Source organism: Pundamilia nyererei, unplaced genomic scaffold (assembly GCF_000239375.1).
Source record: "Pundamilia nyererei isolate P.nyererei 1_Seehausen unplaced genomic scaffold, PunNye1.0 scaffold00019, whole genome shotgun sequence".
Classification (NCBI taxonomy): Eukaryota; Metazoa; Chordata; class Actinopteri; order Cichliformes; family Cichlidae; genus Pundamilia; species Pundamilia nyererei.
This window is the reverse complement of record NW_005187420.1, coordinates 1,555,914-1,583,339: the sequence shown is the minus strand read 5'-3', so window position 1 is coordinate 1,583,339 and position 27,426 is coordinate 1,555,914. Positions and strand designations below refer to the sequence as shown.

The 27,426-nt window shown below is 38.4% G+C and overlaps 1 protein-coding gene across 1 annotated transcript in view; it reads right to left on the bottom strand.

Annotated features, from left to right (window-relative positions):
- LOC102206054 (neural-cadherin-like) overlaps positions 1-26,701 on the bottom strand; it is a 366,907-nt gene extending 340,206 nt beyond the window's left edge. Inside the window, exon 1 of the mRNA XM_005726436.2 lies at positions 26,612-26,701. Within this exon, the coding sequence (XP_005726493.2) occupies positions 26,612-26,701 (90 nt within the window). The remainder of the gene's footprint in view (positions 1-26,611) is intronic.
- Between the last annotated feature and the right edge of the window lie 725 nt (positions 26,702-27,426).

Genomic DNA, 27,426 nt, shown 5'->3' with positions numbered 1-27,426 from the left:
TCTGCTTGTGTTTCCACATGACCATTCAATCATGTGAACCACATGGGGCAAACGATGCAATCAAATCTTTAATCAGGGACTTGTTTCTATCAAGAAAGAAAAATGAGTTTGGTCTAATCAGTGGCCCTGCACTGAACGAATTGGCCACATTTATATTTTCCTTTGTGTAGGCATGCAAGTCTATACGTGTTATGTACTGTCTCTGATTGAGACTGACATGAAACAGAACATATTTTTTATAACTCGTTTCTTTAAAAAAAAAACCCTCTGACATTAAAAAATCACTGACATTTTCCTGCTGCACACTTCCCCTTTTATTCAAACATAATTGGCCTTGGATTTGTGTTTTGCTTGATCCACCATATAAACTTCTGTCACACGTTTGGTTGGTGGTTCCTCGTTCTAGACTGAAAACTAATGGAAACTCTGAATTTGAGAATGTGGCTTCTGAACTATGGAATGCACTGTTATTTTATTTATATTTGAGAGGAATCGCCTCCACAATGTACAGCCTAATTAGTCAACTGAAACTTTTAAAGAACAGTTTAAGACCCATTTGCATAGGTAAACACTATGTTTCCTAATAATTCCAAATCCTGAGTGACAGGAAGAAGACCTGCAACAGAAACTATGCCACTCTCGTCAGGACAAGCACATCAAAATGGCCAAAATAACACAACCTTACAAATATTTTCGAAAAACAGTTGCTGCTGTTTTTATAGTACTTGTCTATATCACATAACTTACAGTAAGTGTGTATACAATTTTGAGATGTCTATATTTGTAAGTTTTTAAATAAAAATTCATCTTTAAATAATATATAAATAATATAAACATAATATTCTTGTCTATTAGTAGCCAAGCCATTAAAAAAAATCATAAATACATGGCAGAGACCGTTTGAAATCAATATCAAATGAAAAAAATAAAAAAAATTCTGCAGAAAAACCTTGTGATTTAAAAATACAATAAAACCAAAAAATAAAGAAACACAGTTAGCACATATCATACTGGTACAAACTGTCAACTTGCAAAAGCCTGACTCTGTTACTGGCCAAGCATCTCCCTGTATGCGCTTCTCCAATGTTATTTGCAATAACATTTTCCTACAGCTAATGTGAATCACGACTACTTTCACATCTATCTTTACAGCTAAGCTTTTTAGCACCAACTAATGCACAGTAATGTCACTGTGGCTAGCTCATGGTTGATCTCATTGATTAGTGGGCCATGATCTAGACCAGCAGTGGCTTTACAGACTCATATCCTGCCTTTCGGGTGTGGGATGGCTCTGATGGAATCTTATTGACCACTTAAACCACTTTAGACTACAAGATGCATTTGTTTATTTATATCATGTACAACACATTCTATACAGTGTCCAGTTTTATAATCAGTATTTAACCTAACATAAACATCACTGGACTTTGGCAGCAAGTTCGGAAACCCACACAGACCCAGCAGGATGATGCAAAGAGATCACAGAGAACGGCGCCAGCCAGGGGGTGAACCTGAATCCTTTTTGCTGTGAGAGTGCCAACCACTGAACCACTGTGTCAGAGTGCAGTGATAAACCAAAGGAAGTGCTTCTATTGGCTTCGGATAATGGATATTACTACTATGAACTATGAACTACTATTACTATTATGAACTACTATGACTAGACCAAAACCTGCTTATTGTATTTAATCATGTTTTTTTTATTATTATTATAAAGATTTAGATAAACCTAATAACAATGATAATAATAATGATAAACTTAGAAAAATAAATGCATCCTGCTTCTCACCTGTGGCAACTGGGATAGGCTCCAGCCCCATGCAGCAACTGGATAAGTGGAAAAGAATGGATGGATTTTCTTTTCTGAGTTAATAAATATTTTCTAAAAAGAAGTAAAAAAATGATTGTAATAACATCTAAATACCATCATTCAATACTACTGAGCACAATATTTTACTACAGACATAAAAACATGCCGTAGATATTAAAGAAAATGTCCTGCAGTGGTTTGAATCATATTCATCTAATACAATCACATTTTTTCTTGTAAATGGGGAATTGTCTTCACACACATTAAGGTTAATTATGGAGTTCATGAGCATGCTTTGCTTCGACCAAATATAGTTACATTATACAGTGGAACCTTACTTACGCATTAATTTGTTCCTGAGGGTCTTTTGTAAGTTGAAAATTTTCGTAAGTCGAACCACCCATCGTGCCTTTTGAGTGAACGATAGGCTAATTGCTGACTGCAACAACAATACGTTGTTCAAGTTGAACAGCGAAGCGCATTGTGGGCATTGTAGGCATTCTGGGCTCAGCCAATCAGAGCCAGCGGATTTCGTTACACGGACATTTTGCCGTAACACAGGCAGAAATATTGCCGTTAAGTGCCTTCGTAACTTGAATTTTTCGTTAAATGGGGTAGTCGTAAGTCGGGGTTCCACTGTACTTGCTTTTTTAAGGCAGTATTATTAGAAGGCATGGCATACATTTTCATTGCTATGCAGATGATACCTAACTTTATTTATCCAGATTGCACACACCAGACTAGACAGAGAGACCATATTTCTTCATATTAGCTTCTTTTTATTGGCTCCCTGTTAAATATAAGATCCATCTTCTCACATGCAAGATCTTGAATAATCAGGCCCTATCTCATTTTAGGTGGTTATTTAGGGCATTATCATTAATCTCTGCCTTTTGTCCACAGTGTGATTACCAAAGCCACCCTACAGATTACCACCCAGTCCTAGTTACACTCTCCCTGACACCTTGCAAACTCCTATTGCTTCAGATTTCACATTCGCTGCAAAAGATGTAGTCCACCTGTGTGTGCCTTCTTCCACTCTGCCCTTCTGCATTTCTTTCCTTACCACAACCTCTGCCCAACACCTCCCTATCACTCCTGGTCCCTTCAGCCTTCATGTCTATTGAAGTCTGCTCCAATCATAACTCTTTCACTCCTCGGGACACTTTCTACCACTTTGTTCAAGTTACTCCAAATTTCTTCTATCTCTTTAAACTGACATCCAACCTGTGGTGCACTCACGATCACCTCCAGTGCTCCTGGTCTTGCTTCTCTTCCACCTGGTCTCTTTCGCACACAGTATATCTGCCTTCTATCTCTCCATCATAAGCCAGCTCTCTCTGTTTACCAGCAATAATACCTACATTTAAAGTCCTTACTCACACCTCCACACTCCTGCCTTTACATGTTTCCCAATGCCTCCTAGCATGCCTTCCTTATTTCCTCTTCTTTGTCATCGACTAACATTAGCACAGTTTTCACGACCACTTGTTGACCAACAGCACCAGAGGCGGTCATTGTTAATGTGATGATCCGCATGCTTGATTTTATGAGTGAAAAAAGTAGCTGCTCCTACTTTTTTAACTCGCAGTTGAACCTGAATCTTGCTTCAGATTCTCCCAAAAGAAGAAAAAAAAATGTTTTGAGAGTTTCAAAGCTATTCCAACCTTAAGCTTATATTTAAATGGCTTCATGATCAGCTAACATACTGCATACACACCTAGTGATACTGTTATAGGTTATAGTTTATGCTTCATGTATTTGTTCATTCGCTTATCTTATCTTATTGTTGTGATAAGGCAAAAGTTTGCAGAAACTGCATGTATTATGTCCAGAGGCTGATATTATAATGAATAATGGTTTTTTTTAATAACTTTTATGTGGGTGTATTTGATTAAAGACTGAACTGAAAGGGAGAACGTGCACCATTGCTTTGTGCTTTGGAAAGTTTTGTGACGTCTATGACAATAGAGAGCAATCATTACTCAGTGTCAGGAAACATTCTGCAGTACTGTGTTTAAGCTAGTGCTTCAGGGCTTCACACATTGATTTCTCTTTAAGATAAAGGTCTTCAGTTGCAACTCTTATACTCATTTTAATAAACAGCTCTACATTATAGCAGATATACCTATAATAATGCTCGTTTGACTACCACGGGACTCAGAGCATTTAGTTGTTCTGCCTCAAGACTTTGGATGCACTTCCACCAGGTCTCCGGACCACAAAATCTCTCGCCACTTTTAAATCACGTCTAAAACCTATCTATTGAAAAATTGCGTACACCTGATCTGTCTTAGTCCATTTTTACATTGCTCAGCTTTTATACTTTCATGCTTTTATGTTAACATTTTATTTTTCCATGTTTTATTATATTGTATTGTTGCTATTGTTCTTGTGCTACTGTAAGATGACCTTGAGGGTCTTAAAGGCGCCTTTAAATAAAATATATTATTATTATTATATTTTTTTAAATTCTTCTTCTTATTACTATTATTATTATAAGTACTTTCCTTTCATTAGTCTTTGTTTTAAGTGAAACTACAATATGAACATGCAATTTCTCTGAACAGAGCCTGATGGACAAGACCACTGAAGCTTTAAACTGTTTCCAGTATCCAAAGGAGCTTGCAGAGAAAAGCGTCTGGACTTCTTTAAGTTGCTTGAAGACGTTTCACCTCTCATCCGAGAAGCTTCTTCAGTTCACACCCGAAACTCTGGCTGATTGGGACCCACGCCCAGTTTCACACCTTGGCTCAGGCGATTAGAGGATCATCAGGGGGTCCTTTTGTCCCTCTGTGGGGGGTTACTCCCACTAGGTTTATATCTGGGACTCTCCACCATTTGACCTTAGAACTGAAGAAGCTTCTCGGATGAGAGGTGAAACGTCTTCAAGCAACTTAAAGAAGTCCAGACGCTTTTCTTTGCAAGCTCCTTTGACTACGATGACCTGGATGACTGAGAACCTTCACAAACATGTTTCCAGTATCACATCCTGCATCACAACCATATGAGTGACTGGAAGCACAACACCCCAGAAACAACATTGTGACTGCTTCTCTGGTAAGATCATCAATTTCTTGTTTAGTCTTTCCATATCACCAGGAAATGTGTTTTTCTTTTATCCTTTTGGAAATAAAAATTAATTTTTATTTCTATGTCAGTGTAGGGAAACAATCAAAATTAAATGGATTTCAAATATTTTGTTCACAAGATGCATAAAAATTTATTTTTATTTCATTCATTCATCCATCCTTAGCAGGGTTACGGGGGGGGGGGGCTAAAGCCTATCCCAGCTACCCCAGGGCAAGAGGTGGGGTACTTTGTACAGGTCAACAGTCTGACAACTGGTAAATACATAAATAAATATTTGTTTATTTTTGCTTTGGAAGAATAAACTATGAAAATATATTGATTTTTTTAAGACTCCACAGGTCACAGATCAGCTAAATGCAAAAGTCAGTTACTCAATTTAGTGGCACACCATTCAAAAACCTCTAAACCTCTACTTCTTAAAAAAAGTTTGATTCTTTTCTGCTCTATGGTAAATGGCCTGTATTTATATAGCGCTTTACTAGTCCCTAAGGACCCCAAAGCGCTTTACACAACCTGTCATCCACCCATTCACACACACATTCACACACTGGTGATGGCAGCTACATTGTAACCACAGCCACCCTGGGGCACACAGACAGAGGCGAGGCTGCCGGACACTGGCGCCACCGGGCCCTCTGACCACCACCAGTAGGCAACGGGTGAAGTGTCTTGCCCAACGACACAACAATCGAGACTGTCCAAGCCGGGGCTCGAACCGGCAACCTTCAACCTTCCGGCAGCCACGATTGCCCACGATCGCCCTCTAATCAGCTTATGTTTCCTATAAATGGTTGCTGTAGAAATTTTTATGAAAATACGTGACCTTTTCTTTTTCTTATGTGCTTCTTATACGTTGATCCCTTTCTCTCTTGTGTGCAGATTAAACACACTGATACAACATGACAGATTGGATAAAACATACACATTCCATCATACGGTACAGGAAAGAACGAACACAAACACTCCTGCTACATAATAGCCTGGTTCTCTCTACAGGCGCTCATTGTCGCTTTCTATTTTACAACTGCTTGGTTTAATCTTGGCCTTAGGTGCTGAATGTATTAAATCCACCAGAATCACATGCCCTGCTGTTTTTCTGCAACACAAAAGTAGAGGGGCAATTTTCGTTTGTGTAGGCGAGCCATTATAAAAAGAGTGTCAGTCAGACTACTAACTCAGACTACTAAAAAAGAAAAAAAATCTATATAATATATATATATATATATATATTACTGTTGAAAAAGTACATCTTCTGAAGATGCCCAACTAGACATAATTTCCATTTGTTTGTAACTGGCAAATAAAATACAAACTATTTTCAACATGTTGCACAGCACTCATTGAACTACAGAAGAATACATTTGTTGTATTTTATGCTCCAATTGGATATTTTGTTGTAGAGAGAAGTTTTGCATGGTCTTTAAGTCAGTATATTTTGGCATTAAGCCTGACACAACATGCTATCATGAGTGTTTGACTGACAGCTAGAGAAGCTAATTAACATAACTGTGCTCTATCTGGTGCTCTTAACACCAGGGGGTTTAAGGTGATGGAGAGTGTTGTCAGAGTGTTAGTTACCACCTTGGCTTTCAGCACACAAGCTCACACTTCGAGAGCACTATCACCTCATTATCCCCACAGATGTAAGTGCACAACCATGCACAAATACGCACACACACACACACACATGCATGCAAACATTGTGCACTTTCCACAGCTGAGGCATATACTGATAGTGTTGTACAAAGAAGTAATGAGAACATTCCTCAAGTCCATAACCTTTAACTAAGAAGCTATGCATTTGTATGTGTGTTTGCTCGTGCGTGTGTACATATGTAAGTCTGTGTGTCCCTAACCACTGCCAGATATCTTGGCAGGTAGAGAATAGGCTGTCAGTCAAAAAAGAAAATAACAATAATTGTTTATGGTTTGCCAGAATATTGAATTTTTAGTGAAACGTTTAAAAGGGACAAAGAACAATTCATTTGTCTTTGTGCTGAATGTGATGAATACAGTTACTACCTCATCAAGTGGACCTATTGCAATATAGCAATTAGTGTCAGATTTAAATTGCTTGGTTGACATGTCATTATCTAGAATAAACAGGTATTTCAACAGGAAAAATTCAGTATCAGTTCAGTCAACAGCAGGTTGTTTTTGTTTCCTTGTCTCCACATTTTCCCTAACTTCAAATTACATCTTTCATAATCAAGCACAAAGCTGATATGTCATTCAGCTGCCATGTGGCTTTGCTATCAAAAAAAGATTTGCTTGTGATGTGCTGGCTGTGGCTTCCGTAAAACTAGTTTCCCAAATTGCCACCCTTCAGTCATTTTCCTATACCGTTTGTGTCTTACGACCTTGTATCTAGGCCTCGCGAGTGCCTAGCTAGCATGACAACCTTTGTTGTCAAAAACAAAATTCTGGGTACACATTTTCAGTTGTAACCACAATATTTTATGGCAACGCTGTGGCGTCGAGATAGGTGGGATTGAAAGAGATCAAAGTCCCCCTGGGTTACTTCTTATTACATCTGAGATGGGCTAAAATCCAGTCTTTCATGTTTACAGCAATACAGTTTGCTAAAACAGAGTTTATCTATATGTGCTTTTGCTAACAGATAATCATCTTTATTCTTAATCAAAGATATGATCAAAGTTTAAAACTAATTAATATGATGAATGAGAAATGGAAACTGTAAACTGTGTGTGCATGTGTGCAATTTGATATCACATCAAAGCAGTCCACCGTGTCCATTTCATACTTTGCCTCTTCACAGTGTGAAAGGGACATGCAGAAGTTGCGGCACCAGGAGCGCTATTGATCATGTGCTTTGTCACATGAGTTGAGGTGTGGAAAAGCGTGTGGGTCCTTTTTAGCAGATGTTTCAGGTGAAACCTCCTCTGTTTTCTGTTCCACTCTTTTTATTAGACAAAGGTTGCAGTATTATACAAAGAACTTCAGAATCTTCACATTCTGATTCCCTCCCCGACAATTAAACAACAAATAACTGGCAGCCAGCTGCCCAACAAAACATAAAGAAAAATGCAATACACAACCAAACATAAAACCAACAAACACACACACAGTCGTGGGTCTTTCAAAGAAATCCAGGAAGGGTACCGCAGTTTATAAAATTTGTTTTTTGACCCACAAAGTGTATAACATTTTTTTTTCTAAATCCATACAGGACATATCTTTTGCCCATTGCACATGCCAGGGGGGAGGAAGGTTTTGTCTGGCCAGCAGTAATGAAAAGTTTTGTGCTCTGAGTCTGGAGTTGGGCAACTTCAGATTTTGGGACCACACCAAACATAGCACAGAGTTGCTCTGGTTTAATTTAATGCCACAGGACTTCAGACATGGAAAAGAGAGTTCCAAAAGTTGGTCAACGAAGGACAGGACCAGTACATATGAAACAATGTACCAGGCGCACCCCCACACCTTCTACAGGTTGGGTCCATCTCTGGGTGTATACGCACCAGCATTAGCCATGGACCAATGCCCCTGATGAACTATGTTAAACTGAATGAGTGTGTGTCGAGCACACATTGATATATTGTGAACTTGGCCGAGGATAGAGTTCCACATTCATCCGTGATATGAAAGTTAAGGTCTTGTTCCCATTTAGATTTGATGGCAGCTACTGAAGAACACTGTAAGTTAAAAATTAAACTGTACAAGGCTGATATTATGCCCCTAGAGATTGGATTGATCATTAAAAAAAATCATCTACCGGATTGTCTGGAGGTTTTGGGGAGAATTGTGCTGACATAGTCTGAACATAGTGTCTGACCTGTGAAAAACAAAAAGAATTGAGCAGCAGCAATGCCAAATTTGGTAGATAATTGAAAAAACTTGCAAATTGTCCTTCTATGTCTAACTCTGCAAAAGATTTTAGACCCTTTCTATGCCACATGTGAAAAACACTATCTGTCACTGAAGGAACTAATAGGTGGTTTGCTGCAATTGGGCTTTGAAGTGAGAAAGCCCGGAGACCAAGACTCTACCGAAACTGAGAATTGATTCTAAGAGACTGTTGGACTATTTTATTATTACTAAGGCAATGCCAGAGAGAGAGTGATGAGCCCAACGTTGCAGACCCTTGGGGTTTAGTTTTCCAAGCCACTAAATTGAACCCAGTCATATTCCAAGAGCACTGATCTAAAGGGAAGCTGCCACTCAGATGCTCAGCTTTGTTCAGAGTAGGGAGGGCAGACATTCAGACTGTATAATGGGGTGGCTGTAGCTCAGGTGGCAGAGCAGGTCAGCCACTAATCAGAAGGTCGGTGGTTCGATCCCAGGCTGCCTCCTGGCTGCATGCCAAATATCCTTGGGCAAAATACTAACCCCATGTTTGCCTACTGGTGGTGGTCAGAGGGCCCGGTGGCGCCAGTGTCCGGCAGCCTCGCCTCTGTCAGTGCGCCCCAGGGCAGCTGTGCCTACAATGTAGCTTGCTATCGCCACTGTGTGTGAATGGGTGGATGACTGAATGCAGTGTAAAGCGCTTTGGGGTCCTTAGGGACTGAGTAAAGCGCTATACAAATGCAGGCCATTTACCATATATACGCAGTTATGAGCCGGCGTGTCCCCATCGTCTGGTGTCCTTCACAGTGCTCACTGTCTTTCTATGTAACCATGGCGCTTTTGGTTTCCCATGTGTACACACCATTATTTTCCTTTCCCTTTATCAAAGGAGTAAACCTGAACACTGCACTCCACGACAAAAAATATCCAGTTTGTTGCCTTTGGTTGAGCATTTTTTATTTTCTTTAGTTTTTTGTTGTGTGCTTCAAATTTCTCAAGGCTAGAAGTTGTGCTGGATCACTTTGGTATTTCTTCTTGTGTCAATGCAGTGCTGCAAAAACATTTCATGGGATTTTCTCTTTAGGCTGTACTACCTCCCCTCACAGCAGGAGAGCTACAACTTATTTATATGCTGCTGTGATCTATCAGTTATTTAATTTATATGATCGACATAACAACCTTTTGTAGGCTGAGACGGCCAAGAGAAACAGTATCTAAACTTGTGAGAGACCCTCAATTTCTTTAATTAATCATCTAAAAACCAAAACTAAAGTTGTACTGTTGCTGTAGTTTTTTTGCAGCTTGGAAGGCAGTTTGACACTGAATTTTATTAGTTATATTAGCTAACATTAGACACACAGAAAGTCTGCTGTAATGCATTGTCATGTGAAATTTCTGTTGCTTATATATATATCATCTCAATAAATGTGGGATTGTGTCAGCTGGATCACTATTCTAGTAATTAATTTCTCTTCCATACTTACATAGATGTGTCAGTTCCTTTGAAAGGTGCAGAAATAGTTTTGTAAAGTTTTTACCTGTAAAACTCTCTTTGGTGGATTTGAACCCAAAACATATTTTTGTTTCGAACTCTACTTGTTCCTAAAACGAACCAAACTGAAAAGTAAATGTAACAATGAAAGGAAAAAATATACCAGGTGAGACACAAACTCCTGTTAACAATCATGTTATTGAGTCACTCCCATATTTCCTACAAGTATTTAAAAAAAAACCTTGAAATGGAAATATGCATTATACATGTATTTTCAAGAGTGCTCTATCAGAAAGAAAGAATAAAGACAATTTTTGTTATAATTAAATGGTTTAAATGTCTCTAAGATGCGACGTGAGTGCCTTTGTGTGCGCACAGAGTTTTGTTTGTAAATATACAGAGTTTTATGTCTCAAGTTTATTTATTTTTTGGAATAATTTGCTACTCGAAAATAAATCAAATATAGACTTGGATGGCCACAGCAGATACATTTGGTTCAGGCCGAAGGTTGCTTTTTAGGAGGAGACGCTCATATTAACTGTAAAGTAAGTTCTTCAAAAATGTTATGGTTCAAGTTTTCTTCAGAGCTTCAGGGACTCAGCAGCTTGCAGTCATTGATTCAACGTTACATTTTAAATCATATCAAAGAGTGCTTGAACATAAAATAAGGCCATCTGTTGGAAAGCTGAAGAAGCAGATCTTCCAAAAAGGATAACGATCTTTTTGCACACTGGGAATGGTTTAAAAAGAAAACATGGAAAGTCTGAACAAAGGAATATTTTTTAGCACAAAGCTAAATTGATGCACACAATTTTCTCCAAGTACTGAATTAATCTTTTAATCACTCACTGATCAAAGTGTGCACAGCCTTACTGTTAGTGTGAAAACACCCAAACAGAACATTCCCAGATCATCTGCTCTTTTAAGTGTTCCTTTCAAGTGGCATAATGGCATATTTGCAATATGAATATCTAACGAAAAAGCACAAGGCACATTAATCTTGAATATATCAATCATGGTAACAGATCTCACAAGTATCACAGGCTTGCTTGCAGAGATTATCTCTGTCCTTACTAGACGATTAATCTGTTTCTGCTGTGTGACGACAATCCAACAAAAAGCTCTTTTTTTGAAGAGAATGCTCACAGCATGAAGATAAATAAAACTGAAAGGATCTTCAGCTGTATTATCACAGAAGTTTCTTTAGTGCATTTATTTCAAAGTCTTGAACTTCAGTGGCGTTTTCCAAAGCAAGAGACTGCCGAGTCTTGCTGGGCTGTCTCTCACACTCACACTGTGATTTGTAAAGGCAATTTGACTTTGCTCACCAACTTGTTCCCACTCAGTGACCGAAGGCACATAGCAGTGACAGAATATTTATTTGTGATTTGTTCTGTTTTAAAAGAGAAAAAAACTGACATGTTTTGTTTAATATCCCATTATGTGCTGGCAGACTAGTATTTCAAGTATTTTTGCGATGGTATGAACAAATGTCTGCATGTTTTATAATAAAACTCAGACTTTTATTTACACCATGCACAGACTGAAGAATGATTGTTCGTAAAGCTATAAATGTGTAGATGGGTCTCGTAGAGTCTTGTTTGTTAAGAATTTGTTTTATTGCATTTACTTCAGCAGGAATCACTTCAAAATCAGTAAAATACAAAAATGTATGTTTTGTATCCTCTCTGTTAAGATATTTTAAAGTGTTAGCAGGTTACGACAGACTTGCACGAAATAAAACAACGCTTTTAAACACGTAGTACATTTTGTTAAAGGTTGCATTTAACCTATACCATCATCAACCATATTTAAATATTTTTAGGTCCCTTAATCTAATTTCTGCTTTCAAGTGATCTCAGAGTATTACAGGCATGTACTTTTTGCTAAATCGATTGATGGTGATCAGGTCCTTCACTGCAGGATCAATAAACCTGTGGGGCATTATCTAACTTGCAAAATTATTTCTTTTTATGTCAAAACACTAACAAATATTTTACAGATTGTAAAGAAGGGTTTCTACAGAATTCTAAAAGAATAAATAATAAATACAATATACTGTTTATACCATGGCTTTGGCTCAGTGCTTGATGGTCATTAATAACTAAGTCGTTATCCATCTGACCAATGAGTAAAGAGTAAAGTGGATTTCTCATTGTCTTTGTAGCAGCAGAGATTTCCATCAGATTTTACATTTTAGTTAACTAAAATGTTTTTATTTACATTTAATTTTAGTTTTAGTCGACTATAATACCTATGGTACACAGTTTGGACACAATGATTGCTGTGAATTTTTTATTTTAATTTGAAAAATACTCCGTCGACCCATACTTAGACCATTTTTTTCAGACATTAACGTCTGAAACCATGTTTGAACATGTATATCTCAAACCTGATAGTCCATGTATGACTCAAATCCATTCTCCTCACCCTCTAAACTGAGAGTCTATATTACCTGCAAGATTTGAGTTACTGCGCACAAAAAGACACCACTGTGATAACTCCTAAAAACAACTATTCATCATAAGTGTTTATTGATATTTGTATTTTCAGATTCATTTTCTGTCAGGGTCCACTTCACATTTTACAAAAAACAACACAAAAAACAAACACAGAGAAAAAAAACACGCAATTCATTAATTTCAAACACAGAGTTTGGGATCTTCGTGCCGTGAATGGTTTAAAAGCAGTGTGAAGTCTTTGTAAATTCAGGTCACATTTAACCCAGACTTCCACTAGGACGTTTTGGGAGTCTTTATCATTTTACCTGTGTCCTTGGTATGCGTTTAATGTCCAAGAGTGTTGCAGTCATTACCATTTCAGTGTTTGTTTGTTTTTTGTTCTCACAGGGCTCATAGTGACACTTCAAGTCAAAGAGAAATATTGTCAAGTAATTACCCGCTGCTGCTTACATGCTCACACACAAACGCAGACTTTGATTACAGCCACTATCTGCCTTGTTTTAACTGAGCTGTGCTTGCTGGTTAACAAATACTTTATCTCCACCTCACTCCCCCCAGCCAGGCCGCCTTGTTATAGTCAAACATTTTTCTTCTTCCAAGTCTCTGTGTGCATCAGTCTCTGACAGACATGCATGGCGTAGCTGTAAAATTAATTGCACTCTCCTTAAAACAAACTGCGAGTCACACAAAATGCAAATCAAAACCATTTAAAAATGAAAGCCTCAAAGTTTACATTTAAAATAGCATGAAAGTGCATCTTCTGATACGAGAGGCTAAGGCAATTTCCTTTTTTCATTTTTCATTTGTTTTTAAATGCAAAAGGATATTTTTAAAGGTTAACATAAAAGGTTGTCTCACATTCAGAAATACGGTGCCCATTGTATTCAGACGCATGATTAGCCACTATAATACAATACAATAACTGGTTCTGTTTTGGTCCCAATTTCAATTTGGTAAAATACCCGGTTTTGTCGATCTTAGGAGCAAACAAACGTCTGATTCTTTTTTCTTTGTTTTATATATCAAAACCATATTACACAAATCATTCCGGTAGACAGCTTGTCAGTGTCAGCTATATATATATAAGCCCTGTGTTTCTCTTTGTCAGTGTTGTAGTCGCCCTCATGGCTGTGTTGCCCTGTGTGTTAGTTATCCATGTCCCAGTTTAGTTTAGTTTAGTTATAGTTTTCGTGCCATTCTGCAATAAAGCAGCTTTTTGAGTTTAATTCCTGTGTGGTGAGTTTTGCGTTTGGGTCCTTCTCCTGCCTGCACACAGCCGAAACATGACACAGTCCTAGGAACAGCAGATACTGCGCAGGACCCTCAAGCTCCCAGGCCTCTGCTAGAGGACCTGAGCATTTTTTTTTTTTTGGTTTGGTAATTGACAATCTGACGATTGAGATTTGTGATTACTGTTATGAGAAAAAGCATTGACGCTTTCAGGAAAGGTGTAACAATTTGCATTCTGAGTTAGTCAAGGTTAGCAAAAGGTAGTGATTTAAATGTTGATAAAACTCGCGCTTCAAATGTTCAGTGGTTTCAGTTTTTAATTAAGACCATCACCACCATCATCATCAAAAACACAATTTAGTCTCTGCAAGAAGATATTGTGAAAAACAAATGACATACATTGTAACATTTCTAACACATTTATAATAAACAGTTTGCAACAAATATGCTAATTCAAACCCATTATGTTGATAAAAATCATAATTTGTAATTTTTTGTTTGTTGCTAAACATATTTGCTAATTCATATTAATGCACATGGATGTGCTTTAATTCATTAAGCAGCATTGATGGGATTCTATTTTAAATGGCAGCACTAAATCTATTATTTTCTTTACAAATTTAATTCACAATATTTTTCTCTTTCCATCACACGACTATTCTATTCATGGCTACACTGCCTGTCACATAATAAGTTTCTCGAATCTTGCAACACCATCTGCAATCTTTGATTATTGAATATTAAATTATCTTTCCTTCTGTTTGTCTGTTCTGAACTGCTTTTCTTGATGTGCTGTATTAAAAATTGTATGTGGATAAATATTTAAAAATGCTAAAACTAACAGACATTCGGTTTCTGTTGTTATTCATCAGTCTAAATAGAAAGGCTATGTGAAGTTCATGAAAAGGTCTGAACAGAGGCAGTGGAAAGTGACAGGTGGAGGTACAGGTGATGGAGATGGAAAAGGGAAAAAAAAAGGAGAAGGCAGATTCAGTAAGAGTGATGGCACTGTGAGGGGAGGCGGGGTTACTAGCCAATAGGAGGAGGAGATGAGGCTAGAGCAAACTACTCTGCAGCTGGAAAAACAGTAATAAGCCGTTCTTCACCTCACAGCAGTGCTTTTGTGTAACTGCTGGTCACCTTTATTAGTGCTCTGGGTAATAATTGTGATGAATGAGTCATCTCAAAGCCTAAGATTTCATGTGTTCTTGTCACGGTTCTGGGTCAGTTTCTACCCAGTATTTTGAGTTTATTATGTTTTGGTTTAATTTTGCATCAGGGATTGTTTTCTTGTTCTCTTGTTGTGTTAATGATGATGATGATTATGATGTTTATTATTAGAGTTTCATGTTTCTGTTTATTTGTGTTTAGGATTTGTTCTTCGGTTGTGTCTGCTTAGTATAGGTCTAGTTCCATGCGTCATTTTCTGTCTGTCTCTCTGTGTCGAGTCTGCGTCTTAGTGTGATGGTTTCTTGTTCCTGTTTTATTGTGAAGGTCTGCGTCTCATGTGAGTGTGTTCAGTTTTACCTCTTGTCTCGTCTCGTTAATGACTCCCAGCTGTGTGTAATCTCCCTGTGTTTCTCTGAGTGTATTTAAGTCGTGTCTTCTGTGTTTGTAGCTGCTGGTCCGTCTGTGTAGCCACCATGTTTCATTCGTGTGGTCCCTGCCGTCATCATCACGTACCATCGTCTTCCTTCCTTTATGTTCAGGTTTGTGTTCTTGTTCGTGCTCAGTAGTTTAGTTGTCCCAGTATAGTTTAGTTCTCCATTTTGCCGTTTGCCTCTCTATATTTCGTGTTCAATAAATCACCTTCACGACTGCCTGCGTTTGGATCCTCCTCTACCTTTTCCACACGGCTCTTCTCACTCGCCGTGGCAGTTCTCATATCTACCCAAATATGAAGAAAGTGTCTCAAACCTCTATTTATAAGATTATGAATATGAAATCATGTGTTTTGATTTTGTATTGCTAAAGACTTACTACTTATTTAATAATAATGGATTGCATTTATATGGCGCTGTACAATTCCACTATTCATTCACTCTCACATTCACACACTGGTGGAGGCTACAGTTGTAGCTACAGCTGCCCTGGGGCAGACTGACAGAAGCGAGGCTGCCATATCACACCATCGGCCCCTCTGGCCATCACCAGTAGGCGGTAGGTGAAGTGTCTTGCCCAAGGACACAACGACCGAGACTGTCCAAGCTGGGGCTCGAACCGGCAACCTTCGGGTTACAAGACGGACTGCCAACTCTTTGAGCCACCATTGCCACGATCGCCCTATTTCAGCCTTAGTCACATTTAAATACATGCTCATTGGCAGTGGTGTTAAAGACCACAATTTAGTTTATTACGTGCTACTTGATAACTCCATTAAATCAGGTTTGCCAGTAGTCTAGAACTTTCTTGCTGTCTGTCTATTCATCATGATAGAAATGTCTTGTTCTCTCCTTCTCTTTACCACACATTTTCTCATTTTTACTCTTTTGCAGCTTCAAAAATGTATTTGCTCAAGTGTCTTACAATTAACAAGCATGTAAATGTGTTCTGCAAGTATTTTCATGCTTTTTAAAAATAAAATGTTTAATTAAACCAACAGCTAATTAAACACTAAATTTCCATCGTAACAATCTGCTGTTACAGGCCAGGCTGAGTGTGAAAACAATGTCTAGATTTCCTCTAAATGATGTTCCTTGCACACTGAGCTGACAACAGTAATCATTTTATGAAGAATGCAAGGAAATCCCCCCAGCTATTTCATCTGAAATGGTTGGGTCCCCCAGTTATTTAATCCTGCTGTCCCATATTGCCGGACCCCGTGATTCGTTATGTGACATCTGCTACACTACACACCATCTCTCACTATGTATTCTCCTCATCTCCAGAGAATATCTTTTTGTCACTTCCTTCCTGCAGCTAACCTTTTCATCCTTTCCAAACACGTCTTTGCCTCACCCACTCTGTCGTATTTTTTTTTCATTTTGTCTCTCTCTTTCATCTTTGACCCTTTCTCTTCATTGGGTCATTGATCTTTCTGCCTCTCACCTTGCTCTCTGCTGAGCTCTGTACTTCCAAACTCCTCCACCTCGCTTCTTTCCCTTGCTTGACCTTTCTTATCTGTTTTTTTTTTTTGCCTTAGCCTCAGGTTCATTAAAGAATATCCAAAACTTGTCGTCTCTGTCTGCGTCTGGCCTCTGTGTCCTTCCTTTTCTCTCTGTCTATGTCTCTCTCTGCCCTACAGATCATCCAGTTTGTCCGTCTGCCAGGTTCTACTAAACCCTTGCCAGTCAGGTGGGATTCACAGATAAAGAACCCATGAGAGCATGTGGGTGTGCTCTAAAGAATGTGTGTGTGTGTGTGTGTGTATTCGTAGGTCTACTCAGTTGTGTGTGTGTGTGTGTGTGTGTGCCTTTGTGTCTATGTTTTGTTTTGCTTTCTGTTTGCATCTGTGAATATGTGTGTCTGTGTGTGTAAGAGAGAACACTGTGAGAGAGAGCTTTGATACCACAGCATTTCTCTCCTGGAGGCATTTGCAACCTTCTTCCAATCTCTCTGTTTATCAAGCTAAGATGCTCAGCGAGAGGCTGCTGAGGCAACTAGATAACCCTCCACACAATCCCCCCAACACACACACACACACACCCACACCATTCTTCTTGCAACCCTCTCAACACAAGCCCAACAACATACAGAGAAGCACAAAAGGGCAGGCACAAAACCACAAACACCCATGTCTCTTCACCTATACACACTCCTTCCAACACAGAGTGCTGCAGCATCCTGAGGCAGTGTGGCAAGTACGCACGGAGGCTTAAGATGCAAAAGGTAAGGTGAAAAAAGAAGAGGAGACATTATACCAGAGTCTGTCAGCAGATAGCCACCCTCCCTTTGCTTGTCATTCAAATACTGTCTTACAGAAGTCTGTTTTCTCTCAGACTCTCACACTTTCTGCTGCCAAACTGGGTTTGTGCCTCAGATTATGAAGTGAAACAGCTGCCAAAAATTCTGCAGAATTGGCTTCTAATCAGAAAAACAACAAAAAAATCCAACAAAAAACAAACAAACATGATTTTCTGTTTCAAAAGATGCTCATTTCTGACTAATTTAAGGAGGAATATCTGCAGAATCCTTGGAGAAGAACTGCTGTGTCTGTATGTCCGAAAGCAAAATATCACATTTGGAAATAACAAGTGCAACTTTGCAGACTTTTCCAGTAAAAATTGGACTTAAAATGGGTCCTAACAGTCCTCTGATTAACTAGTACTGTTTCTGTGTGCCCATCACTTTTTGACAAGAAAAATCATAAAAAAAAAAACTGGGAAAATTTCCAGAAATGAATTTCAGTGTACTGGACATTTGGTTGTGATATGTAATATTATGGCAATCAAATCTACAATGCAAAGCCACATTTTTTATTTGGTGTTTTTTGCCTCTGGTCAGGATAGTATCTTCATTTTATTCTAACAGAAAAGTAAGTAAAGTGAAGTTATTTGCAAAAAACTGAACAATAATTTTAACTTGGCTGCGTAGGTGTATACAGAGATAGAATGAAGTATTCTTGAGTGTGACTGCATAGCCTGTTTGTGTTTGTTCCCTGCAATAATGTTATTTATCTGTTAAAATGTATTTTTCTTCTAAAGTTTAATAAAAAAAAGTTTATTGATGGCCGACTATTCTCTGTAACTGTCCCTACTGTTCATATGCTAATGGGAACACAATTCTAGGTACTCCAGTTCTTGGTCAGAAATATGAATAATAACTTTCCCATACTAGTAGAGTAGCTATATTAATAATATTTGCTCTCTTTGCTTTAGTGAATGGGGAGAAACACAGTGAAACAAAGATGAATAAGTATGATTTATGAGGGGAAATAAACAAGACTGATTTCCTTCTCCTAATCTGTATTTCATTAAAATGCAACTTGGATCGTTTTCTGTTGTTAATTGTAAAGATTTGCCTGACGTATGGTGTCGGCATTTTTATCCCCTGCAGGTGAGAATGGCTAAACAATGTGTGACAAGAACTGCTGGCTTCCAGGATGAATATCCTACATTTTTAGTAGCAGTAGGTACTCTTTTTTTTAACCAGTAGGTGAGTGGGACCTTTCACTGTGGAATTTGGATGTCAATGAATTTCCTCAGGGTATGCCATTTCCTCACATAGTCTACATACATGTAGGTTTAGTAAATCTCAAGCTGTCAGGTGTGAAAGTAAGTGAATGGCTGTCAGTGTGTTGCCCCAGTGACAGACAGATACCATGTCCATCATGCATCCTACTACAAGTCCAGCACATTGTTGGCTGAAAAAAAAGCAGAATAATGGATGGAAATCTTGGAAGTAGTGTTCTGAGGCCTGTCCAATAATCAATAATAATATTTTTTTGTTGGTATGTGGTGTTATTTTGTAAGATCTGTCTTTTAAACATAGCTCACACCCCTATGGAAATCCATTCTAACGGTTTTATTGCAGACTGTGGGGGGAAACAGCTAGTCAAACTCCAGCTCACGCGAAGATCCACAAACTAGTACAGCATATGACAGGTGCACTGATGCCGCAAACGTAAACTATGCCCGAGGTAGGCAAATGTTGGGGAGTGGGAGCGGCGTTTTTGAAAGTCAGTGTTGATTTTCTTTTTTGTCTCCAACATGCTGCTCTATCCCACAAGCATGTTGAGTTGAGATTTAACAATAGCAGATCTTCATCTTATCATGAGTTGAAATTTGACAGTTTTTATTTATTTATTTGTTGCCACAAACAGTCAAAGGAGGAGCTCCCTGACTGACTTTCTGAGTGCACACATTGGCTGTGTGTGTGTATATGTAAAAAAAAAGACTTGTTTGTTGTGTGAGAAAGCTCCTAAAGTGAAGCGAATTTTCTAACTTTACTGTATATGTACACCAGTGGCATGTAGTTTAACAGTTTAACAAAATAAACTGGACCAGAATGAAACTTACAGCCTGTACTGTTGGTCTGCACTCTACCGGGATTTATTTCTGGCTGATAAATTGTAAAATAATATTGCTTGTGTTGCTAAATAAATAAATAAATATGTAATAAATATGTAATAAATATGTATGATAATATCAAAAATAGCTGTGGAGGAACTTTTCAAACCATATATTTTGGAAAAGCAACAAACACCATGAAAACACTTTCTTACACGTAAAACTGTACCACTGGAAAATTGTTAACAATCACAAGTAAAAATAGATATTTTGCAGAAAAGATTTTCCTCATCAGCACTAAAAGGATTAATATTACTGCTTAATGGCTTTATGTTTAAAGTTGAGCTCCCTTTAACTACTTAATATTCTCAAGCTCAATGTGCTTAACAAAGTAAACATTCTTTATACATTTAAATATTCTGTTAAAGTACAGTTATTACAAATATTCAGCCAATTATCGTTGCTATCGATATTGCTTATAGGGCTTTGGAGTTGACGTTATGCCGTGATGCATTGTGGGAGCGTGGCACCATCTTAGCAGGCTACGAATCAAAACGAACACTCTGTGTTGGAAGGAAGATTGCTATGAAGCATACTTAAAAGCAGCTCAAAAGAAAAAGGGCGTTATAGAGACAGATTGCGTCCAGATGCAAAGAGACGGTACTTGCAAAAATAGCGTGCATTGGAAATGAGGACCCGTATGAAATACGGCCGTGGAGTAGAAACCCTGAAGACGAACTGCTATTGACTTAGCCTGATATATTCTCGTACCTGTGCAGTCACCGCATACACGGCTAACCAATTTCGCAATTATAAATCTCTGGAGGTGCACATCCAATTCATCAATGGTTGGGTACAAGATTTGGCGAATTTTAGACTCCACGTTGTGAATTCGCCGTCATTCAAACAAAGGTAAATCAGCTTGAGTACAGCGAGTAAAATGAGTTTGATTTCCCTCCGAACATTCAGATTAGTGCAGCATAAATTCATTCATGAGGGGAAATTACAGTGAGAACATGTGGAAGCTCTGTTAGAGGGATAACATAGTGAGTTTAATGCATTGATGTGACATTGTCGTGAAGCACTTAGTCATTCTCTATGGTTAAACAAATTGCTCTAATTAATTCATATTTATTATAAATATTCCTAATTACACACCTTGCTTCTGTGTTTATGTCCTGTGTCACTAAAAATACATTCTGTTTTGGTTTTATACATTGATTAATGACGTGCAGAATCTCCTAATCATATTAAGTGATTCATAATTGTCACTTAAAGTCGAACTTTATGCTTTCATTACTTCATTACTTTTTTGCTTGCATTACATACTTTAGGTTCATTTTTTGCTGGCAGATTAAAACCCCCCCAAAACAAAACAAAAAAACCCAGGCAGATTTAGAATATACCATGCAGCATTCTATAGATGGATACATAAAAAGCTTAAAAAATACATGTATGTGCTAAAGTTCTAAACATTTTATTTGTTACATTTATGATAAATAGATTTGAAAGTAGATAAAACACATTTGTGTCAGCCTTGGCTCATTAAAGTTCTTGTCTTTAAATTAACTTTGTCTGTGTGTGTTTCACTGCACTCTCAATGACTGAATGAACCAGCATTGCAGCCATGGGTCATTGTGAGCATCACAGGGAAGGTTGAAGCCGCCCACTACACCTGTATGGCCGGAGTCGCAGAGACCTGCAGCCATGGAACTGCTCTTCTGTTTAAAGTAGAAGCAACCGTGTTGATCTGTGGCACAAGGACTGTTACAGATGAACCTGCATGCTGGGTTTTGCTGGGTAATAAGACCAAGATACAGTCAGTGGTTGGCCATAAGATAGATATCTCCTCTTCAGCAATGTAGAATCCATGTTGTTTATAGTTTACAAATGACAAAATGTTCACATAAAATCATGACAGCATTTAAATAATATCACCCACTACAAACAATCTGTAATTTACTGTCTCTTTTGAAAACTTATCACTACATAAACAGCACAAAACTTTTAAGAGTATTTAACAGGAGCATTTTTCCCTGGTTTTACTAACACACTGGGGCACATGTTCACCAAAACGCAGCAAACCTTCACCATCTTATCCAGAAGGGTCACCTCTTCACCCTCACATGGAAGAATCTGATTGGCATGGTGGTATGTAGCATGTTGTTTGAAGCAGAGGTTTCGGAGTGCCCCATGTGCGTTGGAACCCAGTCAGGATTTGTTTCATTCATTTGATAGGCTGGATTTCATTGCTGCAATAATGAAAAACAATTAGCAACTCTTTAAATAGAACGCATATCTACAAAATCACTCATTAGGATGTTTGTTCTAATTTGCTATGACCTCAGAGTGCATTGAAAATAAAACTAACAGATTATAAAGAGTAATATGAACTTATTTAGAACTTACCTGAATGAAAATGAGCACACTAACAGATATCTCTGGATGGTAGAGAACTGGATATCAGCTCGTCTCACAGCTGCTATCCAGGCTAGACGCCTGCTTTTGGTAACATCTGATACATGAGCTCCCTCACGTTGCTTCCAGGTGGGGAAACAATAAAAAGAGAGCCCATTTTCCAACTTGTTCCCTTCCCAATTGTGCAATCTAACAACCGACAACACAGCAAGTGCGAACCATTGCTGATGCTTTCGCTCCTTTAGCCCTTTGTTTGGCCTGCTAAAATGGCGCTTCGGCGGCCACGCCCCCTCCTGTGACATCACGCTCCAAAGCCCCATAGGCCACCTCATCTGCTACCGTGGCTCAGCAGAATGTTATCCCCTCATTTAGGTGGTGCTGCCTTGACAGTAATGTAATGAATCTGAGGTGGTAAAAAGTTTTTTAAAAAAAACTAAAAAAACTAAAAAGTTAAATAGAAGTACTCATATTTAAAAATATAAAAGTAAAACTGAAAAAAATGTTAAGGCTCTGAAATTTAAGTATAAACCTAAAAAGAAGCTCCCCCATCAGCTATTTTCGTGCATAGCTAACTGAACCTCTGAAGCTAACCTGCCATATAAATATAAATCATAATATATAAAATAACAATATTAATACAATGCAAACTTTTTTCAAATTAAATTCAAATTCTTATAAATGTACTCATCTTAAACCTGTAAAACACACGCAGAAAAAAAACCCAAGGGGGATTTAAAAAAACAAAACAAAAAAAAAGCCTAGCTCTATTTGCTGTTGTCTACATTGTACAGGGTGGGCCATTTATATAGGTACACCGTAATAACATGGGAATGGTTGATGATATTAATGTTACGTTGAAACCAAGCACACCATTGTTTTTCTTGTAACATTACCAATAGGTTTGATGTGTCACATGGCCCTCTTCCTATTGAAAAAACAAAAGTTGTATCCAAGATGGCCGACTTCTAAATGGCCACCATGGTCACCACCCATCTTGAGGAGTTTGCCCCCTCACATATACTAATGTGCCACAAACAGGACTTTAATATCACCAACCATTCCCATTTTATTACAGTGTATCCATATAAATGGCCCACCCTGTAGATTGGTCACTACATCCACAGATAAATAGCAAAATGAGTAGTCAGAGATTAATGAGTGATTATCAGGTGTGTAAAACTTAAGATTTATTGCAGGGATGGAGTGGTGGGTATGAGTCACAAGTTAAATAAGATACACTAATTTTGATTGTTTATTCCAGAAGATTGTGTGTACAGGGTGTGATCAGCAGAGGTCTATTGCTTCTCCTGTAAGAGTCTCAACTGACATTCAATACACAACTGAATTCTGCAAAAATGAAGCAGATGTTACATGAGCTGCCATGTCTGATTTCTAACCCCAGTATAAAGACAGTATAAATCTAGTAAAGGCAGAATTCGGTGAGGGAATCATCAGCTCAAATTTATATCGATGTCTGCTACCCTTGATGCAATCTAACATTGACCACAACCGTCCTGCTCTGCAGCAAAGTGCATCTGTTTAAAACAACATAACTTCAGCAACACATCATTAATGCTACAGACATCTGCTCAAAACACGTAACTTTTAAATTTCTAGTGGAAATGAGTGAAAATGAAAAGATGTCAGAAAAAAACATTCACCCATCCATTCTCTGCCGCTTGTCATTTTCGGGGTTGTGGGGGGGATGCAGGGTACACCCTGGACAGGTCGCCAGACTGTCGCAGGGCTCAGAAAAATGAAATAAATAAAAAAACTCAATGTACAGATACATGAAAATGAGTATTTCCACTTCCATCTCTGTAAGGGTAACAAAATTTGAAACAAGTAAAAACTGTGGTTTTAGTATAAATCAGATGATTTTACCTTGGAGAGATGAGTTCAGTTTAATTCAGTTTTTAAAGCTTTAAAACTACTTGAAAGAAATTAGAATAAAAACAATTTCTGCTTATTAAAAACTGATCAGGCCAGAAAGCGACGCATCATCTTGTCTATGACTTGGTACAAGAGGGTGTTATATATAACTAAAGACATTAGAATTAATGACAGTCATTAGGTGATAACATTTGACGTTAATAAAATGCTGGGAAGTGTTAGATCAATGCATCTGACAGCATTTCATGAGATTTGACAGAAATGTCAACTTTCCAAAGCTGTGATGTCAACAGAATAAACCCCTTACATTGTTGGTGTAAAGAATCCGACCATGATGTTATTAAAAGCCCAATTAGGAACAAGCACTGCATAAGCAGACTGCTTAGTCTACAAATGCTGTGGTGTATGGTATTATTCATACATGTTTGCACCTGTAAGAATAAATAAATAAACAGAAATCTGAACAGTTCTTGAGTAGTAGTAGTAGTAGTAGTACTTTTTGTATATAAAGGCATTTCTGTGCTTTCATCCTCCCCTTTAGAGGTAATTATTTCAGAGAACTGCAATTGATTTCATTAATACTGCTGGGCTACATCTATTCTTTAAAAAAACCTTAATACCCAAAATTATTGCATGGAGGCAGATTTAGAAGAGGCTGTTTCAAATATTAATTGGCACACAGCGTTTGAGGAGGCTTTCACCCAAACAAGCAAGCACTAATTTATAGCTGCTTCACTGTAATTAGTTGATGCACACTTATGTATGCTATGGTGCAACTGTTGTTTGTGTGTAGCTTTATGTTGCACATGATCTTGTATGACTGACATTGTTATTAGGGCTGGGTATCGTCACTGATTTCCAGAATTGATTAGACTCAGATTCACAAGGTCCTGAATCGATTCAATTCAATTCGATTCAGTTTGAATCGGGGGAAATTTTGCCTCAGTCAGAAATATTATAATTCAGATCATTACATTTACATATTTTTGTATCTATAAAAAGGAAGCTGACACTTTCGAGACTTTATCAAAGGTGTGAGCATCACAGCATATGCCTTTGTGTCAAAGTAGCTGAAGATAAAACACAGAAAAACATGAAGGTGATTTTCCTGGCCTGGGATTTTATAAAAATATTCTGCAGTACATCAAAAACGAAAGAAAACCATTAATCAACATATGAACATTACCTCTGACGTTACAGTTGTGACGTTTCACCTGAGATTCTGGAATTTTGGGCAAAATACATTTACTGTATATTTTAAAAAAAATTCAGGATTTTAATGAATCGATGTCACGTTATCCAAGCCAGAATCGATTTTAATCGATGAATCGATTATTAAAACCCACCCCTAATTCGGAAGCAGATTTGCTCACGAAAATGCGCGTCAGTGTAGCGCATCTGTCGCGTTTGAATCCCGAATAAAACCACGCGCGTCAGTTTTCGTGTTGCATTTTGTGCATACGTGGGTATCGCGTCAGCCGCTCGAGTTGGAAAAATCTGAACTCCAGCGTCAATTCGCGCCACAACAACCAATCAGGAGCCTGGTGACGTGGCTCTGACCTAGGTCAAAGCCCTTCATTCTTCATTCAATATGGAGGAAAGGCTAATCAACGCTGTAGCAAACAACCCGGAGCTGCTTTGTGTACCGAGACGAGGACCGAGCTTGGAGGAAGATATGTGAAGAGATCGGGCAACCTGGTAAGTTCATTCATTTCTCTTTTGAAAGTTTTGACTGACTCGGGGAAGCCGCACAAAAGCTAGCAAGCCACTGCTATTTTCCCACTGATGTACAAATACCGTTCTGCTTTTATGCGTGTTGTTATATAGGAATATACTTTGTTTATTAATAAACAGCACACATTGGTCCCGCTGTTCATCCGTCACTGCTTCGCTTTTTCGTTGATTTTTTATTGCACAGTACAGCATTGCATTCTGCAGCCTGATTGACAAATCTGCTCTGTGCAGTGTCTCCTGCGCTTGCCAAATTTATCATGTTTGGTTTTGATAACCATCACGTTCAATAGAAAAAATAGCACAAAAACACCCATAACTATGACCTTCATTATAAATACACACCTGCACCACGAGGGAAAAAGGCACACGAGTGGCAGGCAGATGAAGACAAAACGCGGCATAGTAATACTTTTTCGTCTTGCAATCTACAAAGGTTTGCACTTTGAGAATCAACTTGTAAGAACTGTGAATAATGTTCATGTGTGTGGGGAAAAAGTGTATAAAGTGTGTGGTGAGGGGCTAGTTATTCTGAGAACCCCTGCTGCAGTAAAGGAGGGACCACTGTATATACTTTCTCTATGATTATTGTTTTCAAACTGTTAACATTTAATATTGTCTTGATAGAACCAACTGATTCTGCAGCAGAGCATCCCCTGTTGCTCCTGCTGCTGCACCCACAGGTGAAAATGTTGAAAATGAAAATCTAGTAGCAGCCTTGTTTTACAGGCCCACAGAGGAGGACAGCTCCGAGGCAGATGAGGGACGGGTCCCGGGACGGGTCCCGGGACGGTGCATCGGCGGTGGAGCTGGCCATCCTGGTGTCCCTGAAGAGGCCACGCCAGTCTCCAACGGAACATTTCCTCCTCAGCCTTGTTCCTGCTCTGGAGAGCAGCTGGGTCCTTTTTAAAATGTTAATTCTCCGGTTCCAATACCTTCTTGCTTTTTCTTTGCCCCCCCAAAAAAGGAATGTACAAAACGAAGGAGAACAATGCCGGTCCGTACAAAGACAGACTTGATGAAAAATCAAAGAAAAGATACGAGGAAAAAAATCAAAGGAGTGAAAGGGTTAGACCCTTACGAGCACACAGAGTGGACAAAATATGTTAGCGTGCTGCCCAACTTTCACCACGCTCATATTTATAATTATACGGTTCTTGGAGTGAGTGCATACACTCATGAAGTTTAGTAATTTCTTTGCATATTTTGATGCGCGATTGATTTGTGTTAGACACGCGTCGAGGTGCGAATGTGCACGCCTCAAATTAAGGGCGTCTGAACAATGAGGCGACTGCTGTCTCCAGGTAGAAACTAGAGTGAGGTATCAGGCTGTGATGTTCTCCTTTATAGTGGACAGAAATTAATTTTTTGGAGTGGCACAAATAGTTTGTGTGGCATCTTATTGAATGCAGAACAGCTGATTGTTCTGTAAATAGTTTGAAATGGTTATTTTAAAAAATCAAGGTAAAAGGTAAATGGATTCATTTGTTGTTTGCAAAACTTGTGCATAGGATTTTAAAATTGACAATTTATATTTGCATT